The sequence below is a fragment of the Monodelphis domestica genome, chromosome 2, assembly GCF_027887165.1.
Source record: "Monodelphis domestica isolate mMonDom1 chromosome 2, mMonDom1.pri, whole genome shotgun sequence".
NCBI classification, from domain to species: domain Eukaryota; kingdom Metazoa; phylum Chordata; class Mammalia; order Didelphimorphia; family Didelphidae; genus Monodelphis; species Monodelphis domestica.
The window spans coordinates 274,479,595-274,501,125 of NC_077228.1; the positions used below are offsets into that span (position 1 = coordinate 274,479,595).

Genomic DNA, 21,531 nt, shown 5'->3' on the forward strand with positions numbered 1-21,531 from the left:
AGAAAGAAAGAAAGAAAGAAAGGAAGGAAGGAAGGAAGGAAGGAAGGAAGAAAGAAAGAAAGAAAAGAAAGAAGAGAAGAAAGAAAGAAAGAAAGAAAGAAAGAAAGAAAGAAGAAGAAGAAGAAGAAGAAAGAAAAGAAAGAAAGAAAGAAAGAAAGAAAGAAAGAAAGAAAGAAAGAAAGAAAGAAAGAAAGAAAGAAAGAAAGAAAGAAAGAAAGAAAGAAAGAAGAAAGAAAGAAAGAAGAAAGAAAGAAAAAGAAAGAAAGAAAGAAGAAAGGAAGAAAGAAGAAAGAAAGAAAGAAAGAAAGAAAGAAAGAAAGAAAGAAAGAAAGAAAGAAAGAAAGAAAGAAAGAAAGAAAGAAAGAAAGAAAGAAAGAAAGAGAAAAGAGAGAGGGGGAGGGAGGGAGGGAGGAAGGAAGGAAGGAATGGAGGAAGGTAGAAGTATAATTACATGACAAATGAGAAACTATTTAGAAGGCAAGTGTGACACTATTGGAGGTAGTCTAGCCTGCAAAAAGATGATAGGCAGGCTATGTGGCAAGGATGATGAGGAATAAATAGCCTTCAAATTAGATTCCATAGGACCAAGTATGACCAGCCTAGAGGGCAAAACTTGATGAGGTGAGCAAAATTTGACTATTTGGGCAAAAATGAGATAAGTAAACACAAGATCTTCAATTCCAGAATTCAAAGCATATATACATAGATTGAAATGAATAACACCTACTTAAAAATTAATATAGGATAGATAAATTAATGGTTAGTAATTTCTTATGCTTAACTTTTAGCCAAAAAAGTCTAATTTAATAGAAAAGCAACTGAAAGGGAAAATGATATATTTTCTTTGATTTAATTAACCATACTTATAAATCTACTCTATCTTATATGTATCTATTTATTTACATATGAGATCTTATTCCCATTGGAATGTAGTATTTTGAGGGGAAGGGGATATTTTTGCTTTTCTTTGTATCTGCAACATTCAGAAAAGTTCAGGGATACCTAATAAAATTTTTTTAATCCTTCCTTTTGTGTTAGAATCAATACTGTGTATTGGTTCCAAGACAGAAGAGTGGTAAGTACTAGGCAATGGGGGTTAAGTGACTTGCCCAGGGTCACACAGCTAGGAAGTATCTGAGGCTGAATTTGAACTCAGGACCTCCCATCACTAGCCCCGCTCTCAATCCACTGAGATACCTAGATGTACCACCCCCATCCCTACTGTGATAGAGACATGAAGAGAGAGAGAGGTTTTGCAGGACTTGTAAACCAAGATGCAAGAACCAGGGTTCCAATGGAATGTTCCCAGGAGTGGCAGTTGGGGGTTTGCTGGACACACTGAGAAGAGAAACTTGTCTTTTGAACTTTGGCTCTCTGACTGAGTGGCTGAAGCTGACAAGGAGAAACTTGGCTTTTGAGTTGGTGGTCTATTAAGAGTTGAGCTGGCCAGGAGAAACTTAGAGACTTTGAACTTTGTTTTTCTCTAGGGTTGAAGCTGAGAAAGGAGACAAGTCAGGCTGATCTTGTGAAGAAGAAGAAAGAAGATTTTGAACTGCTGTTGTCCCCCATCTCCCTAACTGTCTAAGAGTCACACTTATGACTCCCCAAACCCTCAATTTTACCTCATTTAGATTAGGGAAATCCTCATCCCTCTTACCTCAATTTCCCATCCTGTTATCACAATAAACCCCTTAACTTGGAAAAAGGAAAAGAAAAGAGAATCTTTATAGTTTACTCAAGAGGGGAGGGAAGGAGCCAAAGGCTTCAAGAAGAATTGGGTGAAGAGGGTTGGTTAAAGGAGGGAGGAAGGAGGTTAGGAAATAGATTGATCCATCAGCCATCAGTAGGGATCAATAGGCAGAACCCCAGAGCAAACCCCAGAGCAGTCTCTTGTGTACCAGTATCCCTGTGTAAGCATCCCTCTGCATTTCTCATTTCCACCTCCATTACAAATAAGCAGCCATCAGGCCCCTGTAGCAGCCTCTCTAGTCAAAGCCAGAGAACAGCAGTCATTTAAAAAAAACCAGTTTACCCTCAGTTTACCCTCCCTATTTCAAGAAGAAATAATTTCTATAGTTTACCTTCACTATCTCAAGAATAGTTTCCTCTCAGATTACTTTTCTATTTCACTACCCCACACCAATAAACTCTTAATCTTAATGCTTGTCAACTGATTTTTTGGAAGCCATCTAATAGAACTATAAGGCAAAAGCCCCAAGTGTCACCACTTACCAGGAGATTGTTTATCTGAATTATGGGCATAGTATCTAGCAGAAAATAATAGCCTTCGGAAAGCTAGATTTGCTAACTCAATCCATAAAAGGAAGAAAATATACACTGTTCTGCATCATATACAACAAAGAAGCATACAATTCCAAAGATTAAAAAGAAGAGTAAATATAAAAATCATTCCTGGGTTAGACAATGACAGATAAGTGAAAATGTCCCTCCTCTCCATCCCCCTTACAAGAAGATACGTTTTTGTGGATTTTTTTTTTGGTGGCACTTTACTCTTAACCCCATTTCCCTATCTACTTGGTAGTACAATTGGGAATGAGATATGGTATCTCACCTCTTGAATCACTCTATTATTGAGTCCATCTCCAATGCATCTCAGCTGCAAGGCCAATCTCTGTAACATTTCCTCATCATAGGTACAGCTACTGTTGCTCTTTCTCAGCTGAGAAAGAATATTATCACCTGTGTGGGTAGATTATAACCTTTTTGTTAAACATCTATCAATTGAAATTTGGGACACATTTTTAATATCTAGAAAATTAGCCAGTATGAATTATTTATAGTGACAAAGAAATTATTTTGGAGAATGGGAAAGATGGAACCTCATCACCATTATAATAATCTCTAAAAACATTTTATAATAAAACTTTGATTAACTGGAATGCTCAGGGAATTGAATTTTTAGGTAATTATTTGGTGTTTTATTTAACATTTTGATTAACTACGCATTAGTCAGTGGGCTGGGTCTTGATGTTTCTACTCCTCTTGAAAATACCTGTGACTTTATTAGAATAGAGAACTCCGAGATGAGGAAATGTCCTCTACCAAAGTAGGTCAACATCTTCTTTACAATTTACAGTCTTAGAGAGTTGCCTGGTCCCCAAAGAGGTTGTAACAAATTTTACAGTCACATAGCCAATATGCATCAGAGACAAGATTTGAACCTAGGTCTTCCTGGCTTTGAAGCCAGCTTTGAATACACAATGTAAAGCTTCAGGATACTAATTTAAATTTCCATTATGATTCAAAGTCATCATTATGACTATAAATCATAATTACACAGAACTGAGATGTGGAAAGATAAGAAATTTAGATTGGGCTAAATATGTACATAATTTGAAATCATTTTCAAAAAAATCTTTTGTCATTTACTTCTTATAAAAGCTGAGCAGGAAAAAATTATGTTCAAGGGTTCTAGTTAATCAAGATGTTTCAATATTAATTATATAATTGAATGCAGGGCTATACTAGATTAGGCATGGTATAATGGGAACTAGCAGTCCCTTTCCTCTCGAAAATTATAATCAGACAGCTATATTGTCCTTTTATAGGTCACACATAGCATAAAAGCTTAAAAACAAAAATATAATATGGTCATTAAATCATTATAATCAAGTCATGCCAAAGGCATACAAGCAAATCAGTAGAAGGAAATAAGCTAAATTTTATTGAGGTACTCCTTAGCAGAATAGTCAAAGGAGAGATCATACACATTTGACACTTACCACTTGCTGTCTTTTTTTTTTAAGCCTTACCTTCCATCTTAGAATCTATACTGTGTATTAGTTTCAAAGCAGAAAAACAATAAGTCCTAGACAACAGAGGTTAAGTGATTTGTCCAGAGTTACACAGCTTGGAAGTATGGGAGGCCACATTTGAACCCAGGACCTCCTGTCTCTCTCTACACCTGGCTCTTAATCCACTGAGTCACCTTGCTGCTCCCACTGTCTTGTTTTGCCATATCAAAATAATATACTGTTTGCCCAACTGGAATGTAAACCCTTGAGGTTGGACCATGTCTTATACTTTGTTATAATCTCAACAATTGGTGTGCTGCTCTGCAAACAGTAGGCAACCAAATATCTGCTTCAAATGATGTCAAGGCAGGGCGAAGAAGAAAGAAACCCATGGGCTAGGGTACCAAAGAAAACCTTCATGGTTTTGTATAGGGATAGCATAATTCATTTATTTATTTTAAATTTTCTTTTTTGTTAACTTAATTATAAAAAACATTGAATAATAAGAGGTTTATATAAGAAAGATGAGTTTTTGTTATGTACCATTTATTTTTGTGTGTACATATATATAATCTCATATATACTAAATCTCTACTTTTGAAATCAGTTCTTTTTTCACAACAATAACAAAAACATTTTCCCTAAACCAGGGGTCTATGTTTTAAGGGAGAGGAGCCATTTTCACCAATATTCCTAGAATATGACATGAAGACTTGAATTTATTATTATTTATAAAGACCTGTATTTAGGTGGTTTACATATTATTTATGTAAATGAATTAATATAACTATATATTTCTCTTAAGTTCTGTATTTTTCAATTTAGATTGCCAAAAAGGTTTCCATAGAGGTTTTATAGCTAGCTCATCTCATCTCATCAGTACCGTTTTCTACATTTTATTTTATACAAGTTAATCCAATAAAACAATGAAATTATTATGTCCAGAAGGCCTGAACAAAATGTACTTCTTGGGAACTAGAAAGAGGGGCCTCAAAAGCTTCTTTCATTTTCTCCCATTAGTGTAACAGCACAATGTACAATTCAGTTATCTAATTGTCTTTTGGAAAGGTAACTAGAACCTGGCCCTAAGGGGATGAGATGTAGGACCAGAAAGAGATGAGGTTAGGAAGTCAGGAGCATTAAATCAAATGAGAAAACATGTTAGATGCTTTGCAAACCTTAACATGCTGCATAAATGCTATTAAATTGTCTTGCTAACATGACAGTTAATAAGTGTTGAATTGGTCATGAGAATTTCTGAACTAAAGAAAGAAGGCCCAAATGGAAAACTCTAGTAAGGGCGCTTATATTTTGCACAGTTGAGGCAGTGGGGAGAGAAAGGGTCTAACAGTAATTCATTCCTCTTGGTAAGTAATGATCATTAATAAGATGAATTAATTCAAAAGTACAGATTCCTTTACTCTGTTTAAAACAGAAATGAATTTAAACAGCCTACATGCTTCTGGGGAACCAGTTGCCAACACCAAGTTAACTTAGTTTTATGTTTCACCATTTTTCAAAAGCAACCATTGATGCCAAAGGGTTCAAAGAGAAAAGGTAACTATGTGTACAGAAATATTTATAATAGCTCTTTTGGTAGTAGCAAAGAACTGAAAAAGGGTACCCATCAATTACAGAATAGCTAAACAAATTATGACCTATATCAGTGTAATGTAATAATTTTGTGACTTAAATTATGAAGATGATGGTTTCAGAGAAACTCAGGAAAACTTATAGCTGATAGAATGAAATGAGCAGAACCAAGAGAATAATTTATGCAATAACAACATGGTAAAGAAAAACAAAGAAAAATAACTGATAAATAAAATCACCCACCATCATTTGAAGACTAATGATGAAGTATGCTATCCACCTTGTAAGAGAAGATGGATTGTAAATGGCGAAATAAGACTTACATTTTTGGATATGGCCAGCATGGGAATTTGTTTTGTTTGGCCAGGTATATTTGTTTTAAAGATTTTCTTTTTCTTTTTTTCCAATGGGGAAGTAGAAAGGAGAGAAAAATATTAATTGAAAACATTTGTAATTTTTAAAAAAAGCAGATTTTGGTATACCTTTTTACCGAACACTTCAGGCTAAATAAAGCAGATCCATTAGCTCCACACCCTCAAGTTTTAGAGCAGGTGATATGTTCATCTCTGAAAAAAGATGCTTTTGAGATAGACTATTTTTGCTTTTTCTTTGTATTCGTGTTCAGCACAGCACCTGGCAAATGGGAAGCATCCAATGTGTTGATTGAATGTTCTTAAAAGAAACTTTCACAAAGCAAGCTTTGTTTGTAAATTTTAATTATCCTCATTTATTCATCCTCATCCAAGAACTGCAAAAGATTGTGATTCCTCATCCTCCACCCCCCGGTTTGGAAACTCTTGCCTTTTCCATCTCCTCTCCTATATTTATGTGGTTTTTATCATTTGGATTATCTGTGGGGTCATCTAAGTGGCACAATGGGTAGGCCTGGAGTCAGGAAGATTCTTCGGTCCGACCTCAGACGCTACCATGTGACTCTGGGCAAGTCACTTCATCCTGTTGGCCTTAGTTTACTCATCTCTAAAATAACCTGGAGAAAGAAATGGCAAACCATTCTAGTATCTTTGCGAGAAAACCCCAGATGGGATCGGACACGACTAAAATGAATGAACAACATTATCTATTTAAGCAAATAAAACTAATTTTCGCTAGTTCTGCTCCAGACAGCCGATTAACTCTTCCCCCTTGACTTCGGGAAAAGCATCCTATTAGACCTCAAGTAGGTAGGGGGAAATCGACTTCGCCTAACGCAGGAAAGGTGACAGGGACGAAGTGACCCTCAAAAGCTGCAGGAGCTTCTAAGGTCTTAAAGAAATCAACTCGTTTTCCCAAAAGCTTTACTTCGGGCCAATGAGAGCAGGAGGAGGACGAGGATCGTTTTAGCTTTTCGTTTGGTTGCCATGTTCCGTTTTCAATTTTTATGGGGATCTTGGCAACGCCCGCAGCCGCCAGCCCAAATGGTGAACAGATGTAAGGGTCCAGCAAGCTCCCGAAGCGGCGGTTTGGGCGGTTGTGGGTCACCTGAGAGCAGCCAATGGGGAAAGGGAGAGACGCGGGCTCCAGACAGGATCCGAAGAGGAACTGCGATAGAGGGCGAGGCAGAGCGGCTGCGCACTAAAGCGATTGTTGAAGTGGAGAGCGGGAGGGATTATAGGGAGGAGGGGAAGAAGATGAGGATGCCGGGTGGGACTGAGACGTGAGTTCACTCTTGCGCAGCACGAGCCAAAGCTCGCACCCCTCCCCCTGTTGCCATCCCCCCCCCTACCCCCTACCCCCAGCCCTGCTGGCTTTGGAGGGAAGTGGAGGGCGGGGAGAAATTATAAAAAGGCGGGGAAGAAAGGCGGGAAAAGAAGAGAAGAGGCGGGAAAAGGTTACAGGGGAAGGTGGCGCCAGAGTACTGAATTCTGCATCTTTGCCCTGTGCCAGAGAAGGGACTCGGCTTTTTACTCCCAGACGCTGCATAAACGGGAGCCTCTAAAGCCTTAAGAGTTTTCCCAGCTCCTCTCCCGCCGAGTGCCTTTAAACAGCCCCCACCCTCTATGTCTAATCCTAGGTAGAAACAGAGAGCAAAGGGGTATGACCTCTATGTAAAAGAGCCATCATCTGTTTGCAAAATAATAATAATGATAAATGGGAGGAACAGGAGAGAAAGGAATCTTTCACCGGCCAGCTCTATTTGTACATTTGACCTTAATATAATTAATCCTAGTGGCTTGGGTGAATTCTCAGTCATCACAACATCATCCATACTTAGTAAAAGGGAGGAGACAGTCTTTGGGTGTGAAAACAAAACTACTTTTGGACTATTTGCAGGGAAAGAGGATAATAACATACTTCTCACAGAACTCTGGGGGACTGACTATTTCTGTCTATCTGTCTATCTAATCTTTCTACTATCCATCTCTGTCTAGTCATTTATACATCTGTCTGTCTGTCTATCCATCAATCTGTCTATATCTGTCTATACATCCATCATCCATCCATCCATCTATCTATCTATCTATCTATCTATCTATCTATCTATCTATCTATCTATCTATCTATCTATCTATCTATCTATGTCTTTATCCATATAAACACAAGTTACTAATTAACTTTCCTGAACCTTCTGCCTTAAAAAAAAAAAGAAAGTACATGGAAAAAATATTTCAAGCTTATATTGTATGAAAAGCACCTCATTAGACACCTGGAGAAAATATCTAATTAACAAGGATGAAAAAATAAAGGAAAGAAAAACTTTAATTGATATGAAAATTCTTAGGAAAAAAAGATTTGCAATGCTATACAGATCATTCCTCCTCTCAAGATCTCTGGTTTTACCATGGTTTGGAGGTGGCCCTGGCTTAATGACAGTCAGGACAGCTGATAGGACCTATAAAGCTTGAAAAGCTAGGCTATGGGACTAGTGATGAGCTTTACAATTTAGATTTTCTGTTGATGGGTTTTATTGTTCTTTTGTTTTTGAACCAGGATCACTCTAACTAAGTTTATAGAACTTCATAATCAGATCAACTACAAGTTAATAATTTTTTTTGACACTAATTCTGGAAAACCAATTAATTTGTAAAGGGATTATGATCAATGTCATTGAGGGCAATTCTTATATTGATGAAATTATAGGACCTTGAAGTACTGAATTCCACAGCTCATTATTATTTTTGTTAGATAAAATATGCAATTTTTGAAATTTTTTGGTCTAAAAGAATTTATTGAATGTTTGCTATATACTGAGATTAGCCCCACACATCTCTAATATCTAGGTAAAATGTGAAATTTTTAGTTAATTATTTTACCTTAGTTAATTACTAAGTTCTTTTAAAGGTAAAGTTACAATATTTATCATTATGGACAAGAAAAAAATCTAGACTTCTAATGACCAAATTTCTCATTTTTCTTAAGATTATTTTCTTTTGAATGGACATAATTTAATTAAACCAATAACCCAATATATGCTTTATAACTCTGTCTTTGATTAACGATTTGGGTCTAATCCTATAGTTATTAAAAGCTTTCCTACAAGAATTTTTATTCTGATGCCTAAACTATATATAATTTAACAACTGACAAATTCTCATTAAATATTCTTATTCTCGTTAAAACACAACACAGGATTCTGATAAATTCAGAAATAAAAATCTCTATAAAACAAAATTTAATTTATCTGTTCTTTAATTAAATTCTTACCCAAACAGGTAAGACCAAGATAGGCCAGTTAGATTTCTATATGGAATTTTTCTCATTTAGAAAGAACTGTATATATTCAAGCAAAATGTAAAACCTAATTCTATTAAAGAAAATTTTGATGCATTTTTTAAACATTACTTTTTTGTGTTTTTCTTGTTTGTTTGTTTTTTGTAATCTTACTTGAACCTGACATTAATACAGTTCTGTGTAATGTCCAAATTAGAGTGGTATTTCTATGAAACAATTTTTAGGTTTTCTACAGCTTTTATTCAATGTTTTAGGACACTGAAAATGTGATGCTTTCTCAATAGAATTAGTTTATGTTAATTTACATTTTTTACCCTTTCTAGTTTCCCAAAACTAAGAAAGAAATGATTTAATAGAAATAATTCCTTACCTGAGCTTCTTGACATGTCTGAAAACCGGCTTTACTCTGACAAGTTGGGTCATGTATGGCTATTTAAAAATAGAATTCACCAACAATGTTATACTTTATAATTTGTAACAATTTATTACATTGTATGAGGGATACAGGACTGCTTTAGCTCTACACACACAGTGTGCCACCATGTTTCTTTTTTTTCTATTTGTTTACCTTCTGTTGTAAAAAAATTAGCATATTGTTTTGTTGAAATGTGAGAACCTTTATCCCAATAGATTTTGGTTTGAAAAGTGGACTAGACAACCTCTAAAATTCTCCTATTTAAGAATTTTTTAATATTGAGTCTATCCTACGAATTTCTTCCAGAGAAGTTTATTTTCTTCTTTTCAATTCAGTTCAGTTCAACAAGTTTTCTTAAAATGTTGATGATATGCCTCATGCTCATCAATGGAGATATAAAAATTAAAGTGACACACTCCTTATCAAGTAGTTTAAATTCTATTTTAGGGGACAAACTAGAAGATGCTCAGCTAGGTATAATGATTTGGTGTAAAATGTGATGAAGGCAAGGAAGAGATCCAGACAGGAGAATTTAATGAGGAATAAAAGTTTCAGTAAGGAGGAGGAAAGACTTAATAGTGAAGTTGGCTAGGTTTTGAAAGAAGTAAAGGATTTCTGAAAGGCAGGGAAAAGAGAAAATGCATTTGTAATGGGGTACTGGCACATCTCTACACAGAAGACACTAATGAGCAGCTTTAAGGAAAATCATGTAAACAAGTGTACATGTGCACATTCTGTAACTGGCTCTTACTGGCATATCAGATGTGCAGGGAGGAACCTTCGTTCTATAGCTCAGTGTCTTCAAAGAGGCCTGATTCAGCTGAGATTCAGCTCTATCATGGCAACACTTGAATCTGGGGAAGCAAAGTGACTCCTTTACTCATTGCAGGAGATGAAGCTAAGTGCATGATGCAGGGAATGGAGTCTCAAACCTTCAAAATTTCAAAGACTTGGAACATGGGCCACAGAAATCTGAAAGTCTGGGAATCTAGGTCAAGTGTTGGAGTCAGCCCAACAATGATGACCTAAAGATCATAGCGTAATCATTTGGAGTGGCTTAATGGTCTCAAGTCAAAGAGAAGCTAGCAGCAATGCCTCTTTGTACATGATACTTGGTAGAATCAGTGCTGCCTGGGCATTGAGCTGTTATGACCTATTTATGGATGAATTGTGCCCTGAAGTGTGAAAGAGGGAAATGTTTGGGTATATTTTCTTGCTATATCTATGATTTAAATATTTCTTAGTAAAAGCAACCCAATATTAAGTGCTAATCACTGAACCCCTAAAATGAGTGGAACACAACTGATTAGACTTGAGCTGATGACATTAAAGAAACACAAGCCTTTCCAGGTATCTGGGAAGGAGGGGGAGGGAGAGAAAGGGGGGAAGTTGCAGCTTGCCTGGTCCTCAGGGTCAAAGCATACACATTCCATGAGGGGCTTCACTTGGAACAAAAATCATTTTGATCTCGGAGAAATTCTCTACCCAGGGTTTTCCATTTTGGACACACCCCTTAGTGGGGATCCCAAGAAATTAGCAAAAAAAGGATTGTAATTGTATGGTTGATTTCTCCTTCTGGGCTATACCCCCTCACACATCAGTTCCAAAGATGTGTTTTAAAAAGAAAAAAACAACTTTGTATTTGTTGATTCTGTGAGTTTTAAATATTGATATTTGCTAAATTACTTAATTCTTGTTAATATTGGGTAATATGAGAAATATGGAATTTATACAACAAAATACTGGTTTCTGGCAGAAAAATCTACTCTTTCTTCTTTACATTTAAACACTTATACTGCTTGCTTCATTTTGTGACCAAAATGCACTGTGAATTCAGAGGGTAAGGTTTGTCTGTGTACCTAGAAACCCCAAGTATTTGACCTTGTTTTGCTATTTTTTTCTTACTGAGCCTAGACATAGGGTTCACACATTCATAGAGGAGGTGATTGGAATATTAGTAGTACAGTTTGGCTGGATCTTGAAATAAGAGTGAAAAAATAGGGGTGAAGCCAAAATGTAGTTTCTTAAATGCCAGGCTAATTCATTGGCTAGCTCTAGGAAATAGGGAATTAGCTAAATTTTTTGCTTCTTTCTTTGTTTTGTTTTGTTTTGTTTTTGCCTGAGTAATGACAGGGTCAGAGTTATCAGCTGCATGAAGGATGGGCTAGAGTGAGAAGAGACTAGCGATAGGGCACCCAGTTAGAAAATTAGTTTAGGGAGTAGACTTGGTGCATAGTCAGGCCTAGAGACAGAAGATCTTGGGTTCAAATTTGACCTCAGACACTTCCTAGCTGTGTGACCCTGGGCAAGTCACTTAACCCCTATTGCCTAGCCCTTACTGCTCTTCTGCCTTGGAATCAATACATAGTATTGAGGGAAGGGAAGGGTTCAACTTTTTTTTTTCCTTTACTCCTCTTAGAAAGGAGTATTGACTAGCCACTGAAGAGCAGACTGCCAATTCCTCCTTCCTCTTATAATATACATTTTTTATGATATGGAAAAAAGTTAAAAGCAGATCATAGAGCAGGAAATGACTGCCTCAAAAGAGTAAAACTCTTTCAGTTATAATGAAGTTCTTCAAGGACTTATGGGATTGATGGTTTGAGTAGGAACTGGACTAGGCAATAGATTCCTTTTAACTCTGATTCTAATATGCTACCACAGACTTGAAAAGTGTAACTTGGTGCATCAGAATCCCTGATTCTCTTTTGGGGTTTTATCCATACAGTTTGTATAAAGATTTATATGTCAACAATATATATAATCAGTAATACTTATGTAGCTTGCCTTTGCCACACTGACAGGTGAAGCCAGGGAAACCTAGGAAGAGAGAAGTGTCAGTGTGAGACAGAGCAGTCAGTACCTAGAATCTCCCTTCCCCAAATTTCAATTGTTTTGATTTTGACCTGGGGTTTCTATAAAAGGAAGAGATGGGGTGTATCCAATAGGGTGGATTCTTCAATGACTATGAGCAGAGAGTAAGAGTGGAGTGGCAAGTGAAGGTGACATGAACACCCCTGTCCCTAAGACCTTTGTTTCCTCATCTCCATCACTGACCATATCCAATAACCCCCATTTAATAATCCAAATGAATTTCTGTAGCTTCCCTTCCGCATTAAACCCTGACCAGCTAGAGGGAAGAGGTGAAGAAATCTATTTTGTTTCTTAAAATTTTTAGCCTCAATTTCACACAAACTGTTTCCTGGGTGTTCACTTTTTAAATGCTTTTCAAATGGTTATCATAAAAAAAAACAAAAAACTTGTTAGCCATCAACCAAGTTGTTTTTGTTAGTTAATAATTGTGGGGAGAGACAGAGAGAGACTGGATCCCGGATACTATTTTTCTCTCAGAACAATGGGGTGGGGGCAATTGGAATGGGAGGTAGAGGAACTGAAAAGAGTGTCTGACATTTCCATAACTTCGAAAGAATACACGAGTCTCCATTTAAACCCTAGACTTAGTTTCTACTCCCTTCCTTTTCTTTATTAATCTGATTATGAGAATGGGGAAGGGTGAGCCATCAAAAAACACACGCACTTTGAGCAAAGCAGTCAGCCACTACTTCTGTTGCCCAAGTTCACCAGCAGCCATATGTGCTCTATGGTTGTTCCAGGAGACAAATTAAAAGAACATCCTAACCCAAGGAAAAGGGAGAACTTTTGTGGTCTCCAGAGCTACTTTGGTGCCAACTTTAGCAAAGCTGTCAGTGCTTGCTGCTAATTAGCATAGTTTGGAACTAGACAGCTGGCCTTGTGCACTCCCTATGGTGGCTAACCAGATTCTAGATTATAAGAGCCATTTTGAAGGTTTAATCAGTTAAGTGCGAGCAATAGTGATGTATTTTTAATCAGGTATTAGTGGTAAAAACAAAATTAATATTAATAACAAGTACATTAGGCTTAGGCCACTGTTTTATGCCTTATTCTACAATAAATTCAAAATAGAAATGTGATTAATAATAATAAATTAAAGATAATGCTAGGGGGCAGCTGGATGGCTCAGTGGATAGAGAGTCAGACCTAGAGACTGGAGGTCCTGGACACTTCCTAGCTATTTGACCCCGGGCAAGTTTCTTAATCCTCATTGCCTAGCCTTTACTACTCTTCTGCCTTGGAACCAATACACATTATTGATTCTAAGACAGACAGAAGGTAAGGGTTATTAAAATAAATAAAAAATAAGATAATGCTAGAAAATTTTAGAAAAGAAGCATATCATATGGATGCACTTTTTAAATTAAAAAAATTTTAAACTCTTACCTTTCATTTTAGAATCAATACTGGATATTGGCTCTAAGGCAGAAGAGTGATAAGGGCTAGGCAATGGGGGTTAAGTGACTTGCCCAGGGTCACACAACTAGAAGTGTCTGAGGTCAAATTTGAACTCAGGACCTCCCACATATGGATGGATGCATTCTTAAACAAGTTATAAAGGCAATTACAAAAATTAAAATAAATAATTTTGATTACATGAAATTGGAAAGCTTCTGCACAAACCAAATGAATTCATCTAAGTCAAGAAGAGACATAATCAAATGGGGGAAATATTTGTAGCAAATTTCTTAAATGACTTTGTTATCCAAGATAGATAGATAGACAACCAAAAGCTGATTAGTAAAGATGATAAATAATGGGAATAGTCAATGCTAGAAGGATTGTGGGAAAATAGGCACATCAGTGCATTGTTGAATGAATTATGTATTAATACAACTATTTTGGAAATCAATCTGGAATTATGCATAGTAACTGCAATATCCATATCCATTGGCTTAGAGATTCCACTACTAGATATGTACCCAAGGAAGTCATTAATAAGAATGAAGTGCCATATCCACCAAAACATAGGAGCATTTTTTTGTGGTAGCAAAGAACTGAAAAAGTAGAAACCAATTGATTGGGAAATAGATGAACAGATTGTATTACATGAACAAAAAGAACATATAACTGTCCTATCAGAAATGATTAATCATTAATACAGAGAATCATAGAAAGACGTACATAAACTGATGCAAGATGAAGTAAACAGAGCCAAGAAAACAATGTACACAGTAACTGAAACAAAGCAAATGGAAAACAACAACAACAACGAACAACTGAAGGTAAATATTGCATAATTTCAAAGAACCTTGGCTCCAGAGAAGAGATATGAGAAGATTTCTCCTCCTTTGCAGAGGTAGGAGGTCCAGGAATGTGGTATATAGCATATATTTACAATGTATAATATGGGTTTTTTTAATCTTCCTTTTTTTCTTTAAAAGGACTTTTTTGCTACTTGAGATAGATCTTTGGGAGAAGAAAGAGGGAGGGGAGGGAAACAGAAATTTAGATGATATAAAAACAAAAAAAATAATTAAAATTATTTTTAAATAGTTAAGTACAGCCTTTCTATTATCATCACCATCACACCTACTTTTTAAAAAACTCTTACCTTCTGTCTTAGTATCAGTTCTAAGAGTGGTAAAGGCTAGGCAATTGGGAGTAAGTGATTTGCCAAGTGACACACACAAATAGGAGATATTTGAGGTAAAATTTGAACCCAAGTCCTTCTGACTCTAGACCTGGAACTCTATCTACTGGACTACCTAGCTGCCCTCACTCCAACTATTTGTATTTTGCAAGGCTTTATAAGTATGAAAAAAGTTACCTCTTTTTTTAAAGTAAGATATCCTTTTATGTGGTGCTTTAAAGAACACAAGCTTATTGCAACTAGAAGCCTTTTCTTTTCACTCTTCATGATTGTTACTCATCCCCAGGACATATAGTGAACTGATTCAAAAGTCAAATTGGAATAATAATTCACTGTCCTTTTATCTTTCACATAAGAAATCCATTCAGTTCTTAGTTATCCAAACCTTGCTTTTAGATTTTTTGTTTTGTTTTACTTCCTTTACCTCTGGACTAAAAATTGCCACAATTTTAAAAAGAAGTTTTGGCTGTCAAAATATTACAGATTACACCTTATAAAGGTCTTAATATTGTCTTTTACAACATCCTTAGGAATAGAGTTCTTGTCTGGTTCAACCAACCAAGTGACTAGTGACTAATGTCCCCTTGGTTATATCCCACTTTTCCTTCTTGGTGTTTGTGATCAAGAGCTGACTGTGTGTTTTAAATATATCAAATCTGCTCAGAAATTCTATTGCTAATGATGTCTTATTCATGAACATCACTATATTGCAGGTATATGATAAGACAACTCTGACAATCAAAAATCTCCTAAATTAACTAAGATTATCACAATTCCTCTGCAAATGCAGCCCCATTAACCTGTATTTTGATAGGAAGATTGGACTAAGGATGTAGAGAACAGGATTCTTGTCTTGGCTCTATGACTAGCAAATTATTTGGGCCTTAGCTTCAAAATCTATAAAAATAAGAGGTTAGACTAAATAATCTCTTCAGTTCCCTGTCAGCTCAAAAATATTCTTCTGTGATGTATTGTACCTTTTCCATAACACTAAGCCCGCAGAAGGTGCTTAATGTTTGTTGATTTTAAACATTACATTATTCTAGGGAAAATTTAGCTATAATTTTTCTTCAATGTCCCCACACATGGGAGCGGCAAGGTGGAGTTGGCAAGAGCAGGAAACCACCAACCAGTCTCTGTTTTTTTCTACACTCTAGAGTTTCTTCAGGTCTCCTCAGACTCCTTGAGCTATGAAATTGCTCTAGTTTCTCTTCAAGAGAGAAAATGATTGCCAACCCCACTTACAGTTGCTGAAGGAAAAGATTCTGAGAAGGAATCAATAGGACAAGAGTTGGCAGTCTCCATCATGTTCCTTTTCCCAGGTTGCTACTCTAAAGACTTCAGGCAACTTCCTTTGGAGATTTCTCTCTCTCTCTCTCTCTCTCTCTCTCTCTCTCTCTCTCTCTCTCTCTCTCTCTCTCTCTCTCTCTCTCTCTCTCTCTCCCTCTCTCTCTCTCTCTCTCTCTCTCTCTTCCCCCCCCCCCTCACCCCCTTTCCTCTGCCTTTCTCTGTCAAACAAAGTTGCCATACTCAGGGCAAGAGAACTCCTTCACTCTGTATTGCCTAGTATATATTCTTGTATACTTTTTTCTGATTTCTGTTTTTTCTATTGACTTGGATAAATGGATTTCTTTGTTAATTGCAATGTGCATTAATTGTGGAACTAGTATTTTGTAGGAAAGGGGTCAACCCTTGAATATGAAGTTTGGAGTCCTATTCTCCCATTAGTTGAATAGTTGAATAGTCAGTTTAAACTTGAAAAATCATGTCCACTGGACTAATAATATCTAAAGAAGCAGATAGCTATAATCTTAGTCTGATATTCCCTCTCTCTGAGAAGAGGCAGAGTGGCTCACCTTCTGGCCCCCAATCTCCTGAGTTTCCCTTCCTGTCAGAAATTAAAGTCTCCCTTGGAGAATGATGGGAGAAAAAGAGAGTAGAGCTGTTTAGTCTGTCTCCGTTTGAGCCACATGGCACTTCCCTGCTACATGTGGAAGACAGTATATTCATGCATGCAAGAATATATAGCAAGACAGAGAGGGTGCCTTCCTTGTGAAAGTATGAAATAATTTTATGCTGGTTTTCTAAAAGCAAGTCTCCAAACTTTTCTATTATGCACCTTTATCAGTAAAAAAAATTGTTAGACACCCCTATTCTACTAAAAGAGTTGCGAGTGCATTTTAGTGTTATTTTGAAGTACAGAATAGAAAACTTTAAGAAGAGAAAAAAGATTTAAAATGTTAAAATTTAAATTTATTAGTTGTATAAAACTTGTTTGCTCTCACTTAAAGAACTAATAATATTTTTAGTAAGTGCAATGTGGTTTAACATGGCATAATCTAGTGAGCCGAAGGGCTGGTTCTTAGTGCAGTTTATTTTGATATTTGGTTTTAGCGATTGTCATAGCTGAAAAAGATACATTAAATCTATACAGAATAGGAGCTTGTTTGGCTATGATTATTGAGCCAAGTTATCCCCTTCTCAGTCCCATCCATCACTTAATATGTTGTTCTTGCAAACTAATCAAAAAGAGTTGCACTTAAAAAAAAAACAAAAACATTAACAAATGGATTCCAAACCCATGGACTTGTATTCTTCGTGCATAAAATTTTTTAAAAACCCTCACCTTCTGCCTTAGTATTGATACTAAGTTATCAGTTCCAAGGCAAGGCAGAGCAGTCAAGGCTAGCCAACTGGGATTGTGACTTGCCCAGGGCCATAGAGGTAGGAATTATTGGAGGTCATTTTTGAAGCCAGAATCTCTCATCTCCATGTTTAAGATTTTTTAATGTTAGAAAACTGTTTCCAAGGTAAAGTATGTAGATATGATTTTATAGGTGATATTTTGCGAAACAAAAATTTAGTTTTTAAATGAAAATGAATGAAAAATCATTTTAGATGCGTACAAGATACAAAGCACTAGGTATATAACCAGGTTGTCTCTGCTGTTCAGTAATATTTTTTAATGGTTTTATTATATTTTATGTTTCTTATATCATAATATAGGAGCTCATATTCTAATAAGGCAAAACAATATATTCAGGAGAGTCTAGCTGCAAAGTAAATGGATTGATAGCTTAGTACAAAGCAAATGGTAATGCATCTTCTTTCATTTTAATTTTTTTAAACCCTTATGTTCTGTCTTAGAATTGGTACTAGGTATTAGTTCCAAGGCAGAAGTTTGGTAAGGCCTCCACAGTTGGGGTTCTGATTTGTCCAGGGTCAAACAGCTAGGTAGTGCCCAAGGTCAGATTTGAACCCAGGATCTCTCATCTCCAGGTCTGGCTCTCTATCCACTGAGCCACCTAGGTGCTCTAGTTGTAATTTCTATTAATAACCATACCCATTTATGATGTTGAACCATTTTATACTGCCAAAGACTTTAGTAATAAGAACATTCTTTTCTGGGTTTGGGGTAGCCGTGGCTGCTGAGGAGACAGACTGCAACAACTACCAAGACAATTGCCTGATCAGTCTCCAAAGGGATTGTTCTTCTGGACTACAACTGCAGGTTTAGGGCTAGAATTGGGGCCACTGACCTGGGGGTGCTGCGAGATTAGGGTGTGGGGACCTAGGCTGGCTTTACTGGGGGGAGCAGGTCTGAGGGGATTTGGTAGTTTAAATGGTAGTGTTTTGGCCCATCTAGAACATGCCACCTCCTGTCTCTGGGTGGGGGGAGGGATCCTTAGCAGGGATGGAGGTGGGGGGGCTCCATCCCCACAAGGGGGATATCCTAGTCTTACTGTCTCGTGATGGCTTCATATCACTGGTCAGTCTCTCAAAGCAGCATCCCTCCCGGCCATGGCCTTGCTTCTAGCTCTGTAGCCATAGTCCAGCATTACAACCTCTTTGGAGACAAACCAAGCAACTACCCATATTGAATATACAGAAACGAAAGTTCTTGCTCCCAAAGTTCTTGACACTGTCAAATGGTTCATCAGAGGCAAGTATGGTTTTATCAATGGAAATTATGACTAAAGATGCATTTGGATTGCTGAGTCTTTCCACTTGCTCTGCAAAGGAACTCTTCTGTGTCTCCTGTTAGAATATGAGCTCAGGAAGGGCAGAAATTATACTGCTTTTCTATTTGCATATCCAATGCTTGAGACAAAGTAAGCATTTAATAAATGCTTTGTTCATTCTTCCAGAATGATACTTTGGCTATAGTATGTAAGTAACCTCATGACCATCTGCCATTAAACCTAGTGAGGGCACTAGTGTCCATTTCCATATTAAATATTAATAGATCATACCTTCTTTTATATTAAAAATAAAAAATTTAATATTTTCTTTCTTCAGCCTAATGGATTATCTTGCACACTACTCAAAGCATGCATTCCTCACTTTTAAGATTATTCTAGTGGCAAGGTAATTCTTCCATTTAAAAGCAGTTGAATTCTTTGGAAAACTAATGGTCCTTCCAAGTAGATTTTGTAATGTAGCTAGAATAGCTCACATTTATTTCATGTTTTACAGTTTACAATGTATTTAGAAAGCTGTGAGATCAGTGTTATTCTCATTTAACATTTTAGTTTTTAATATTTAAAAAAATTTTATTTTTAACTTCACATTACAGTATTTTGTCATTAAGTCTCTTTTCTTCCAGCCCTTCCCTTGTCCATTGAGAAGGTAAGCAGTATGATATCAATTATATATGTGAAGCCACACAAAACATACGTCCATATTTTTAAAAATCAAGGAAAATAAAGTTTTAAAAAATGCTTCAATCTGCACTCAAGAGTTCAGTTCTTTCTTTAGATGTGGATATGTTCTTTTCCTTTTTCATTGATCCCTTTGGGATACAATGACATTGCTGGGTCAAAGGGTATGAATAGTTTTATAGCCCTTTGACTATTCCAATTTGTTTTCCAGAAGGGTTCGACCAGTTCAAAATACCACAGTGTATTTGTAACCCAATTTTTCCAAATCCCCTCTAACACTTATACTTTTTTGCATTTTAATCTGATAAATGCAGGGGTATCTCAATTTTATTTTGTATTTTTCTATCAATAGTGATTTAGAGCATATTTTCTTATGACTATAAATATCTTTGATTTCTTCTGAAAATTATCTGTTCACATAATTTGATCATTTAGCGACTGGGGAATAGCTCTTATTTTTAATCAGTTTGGCTCAATTCCCTATATATTCTAGAAATGAGACCTTTATCAGGGAAACTTGTAATCATTTTCTGCTTATCTTCTAATTTTAGCTGTATTGGTTTTGTTTATGTAAAAACTTTTTGGATTCATGAAATATTATCCATCTTCTATAATCCTTTCTCTTTGGTGACAAATTCTTCCCTTATCCATAGTCTGGCAGGCAAATTTTCCCATGCTCCTCTAATTTGCTGTTATCCTTTATGTCTTAGTCACATACTCATTTTGATTTTATCTTGGTATATAGTGTGAGATATTGACTATTCTTAGTTTCTGCCACTTGGCTTTTCAGTTTTCCCAGCAATTTTTTTCAGCGAGTTCTTGACTCCAATTGCTTAGATCTTTGGTTTTACCAAACACTATATTAATATGGTCACTTACTACTGTATATCATATACCTAATCTATTCCACTGATCTACCATTCTATTTCTTAGGCAGCACTAGATCATTTTGATAATTACCATTTTGTAATATAGTTTGAAATCTGGTACTGCTAAGCCACCTTCGTTCACATTTTTTTCTCTTTCCCACACAATTTTTGACCTTTTGTTCTTCCAGGTGAATTTTATTTTTTAGCCCTCTAAAATAATTAGGTAGTTTGATTCATATGACATGGAATAAGTAAATTAGTTTAAGTATAATTGTCATTTTCATTATATTGGTACATATTAGAATGTTGAGGCTTAGAGATTTTATGACTTGCTTGTAGTCACACAGCTAAAAAAATAGAATAATAATTAAAATCTAGGTCCTCTGAAACTATAAAACAGGAGAACATTGTTGCTTGATCAAAAGGAAACCAATTATATTATCAAAATAATTTTTAAATTCACAAACATGAGATTAAGAACTCTTCCATTAGATGGTCACTCAACAAAAGATTTACTTTACCAAAGAGATTCCTTAAATTGCCGTCCAAATATTCCAACATGTAAATATTTAAGAAATCATTGACTTAAAAACTGGCTTTTCAATGATCGTTTTCTTATCCAAGTTCTAGGAAGAATTGCAAAGTAGAGGAAGTTTGTTCCTTCCATCTTCCTTTCTGTATTCCTTTCCTATTTGCTTCCTCCTTCAGTGTCTTCCCCAGATGATCAAATGTTTTCATGTTACTCTTTAACTGTCCAAAACCCCAGTGTGGTATGCTAATCCCTTCCAACCAGAGGAATGTCTTAGGAGCCTACCTTTGTACAAAAGACTGGCATATAGACCAGAAGCAAAGTATACTTCCTGATGGCATCTGTTGATGGTACTGTTTCCAGAGGCAACATGTCAGCTTGATCTATGCCAAACGTCTTATTCAATAACCATTAAGTACCCACTATATATAGGATATTGAGTTAGGTGCAGTGATGGAAAAAATGGAAGTTTCTGAACTAATGGAGCTTTTAATCCACTAGGAAGAGAATGGGGGTGTGATACAGAAAAATGGAACAAGGTAGAGGATGATGGGAGCCAAACAGAGATGCAAA

At 36.2% G+C, this 21,531-nt stretch overlaps 1 protein-coding gene across 4 annotated transcripts in view; it reads right to left on the bottom strand.

Moving 5' to 3' along the window:
* Positions 1–21,531, bottom strand: part of PXT1 (peroxisomal testis enriched protein 1) — a 39,650-nt gene that overhangs the window by 5,391 nt on the left and 12,728 nt on the right. The window contains exons 1-3 of one of the 4 annotated variants that reach the window (XR_001628247.2): positions 6,828–7,026; positions 5,831–5,981; positions 2,573–2,700 (exon numbers count right to left, since the gene is read on the bottom strand). Coding sequence is in view for 1 of the 4 variants with exons in the window: in XM_056818131.1 (XP_056674109.1) it covers positions 2,573–2,700 (128 nt within the window). In the remaining 3 variants the exon portion in view is untranslated. Of the gene's footprint in view, positions 1–2,572; positions 2,701–5,830; positions 6,641–6,827; positions 7,027–21,531 lie in introns of those variants that run through there. The other 3 variants (XR_001628248.2, XR_001628246.2, XM_056818131.1) reach the window with 3 other exon arrangements.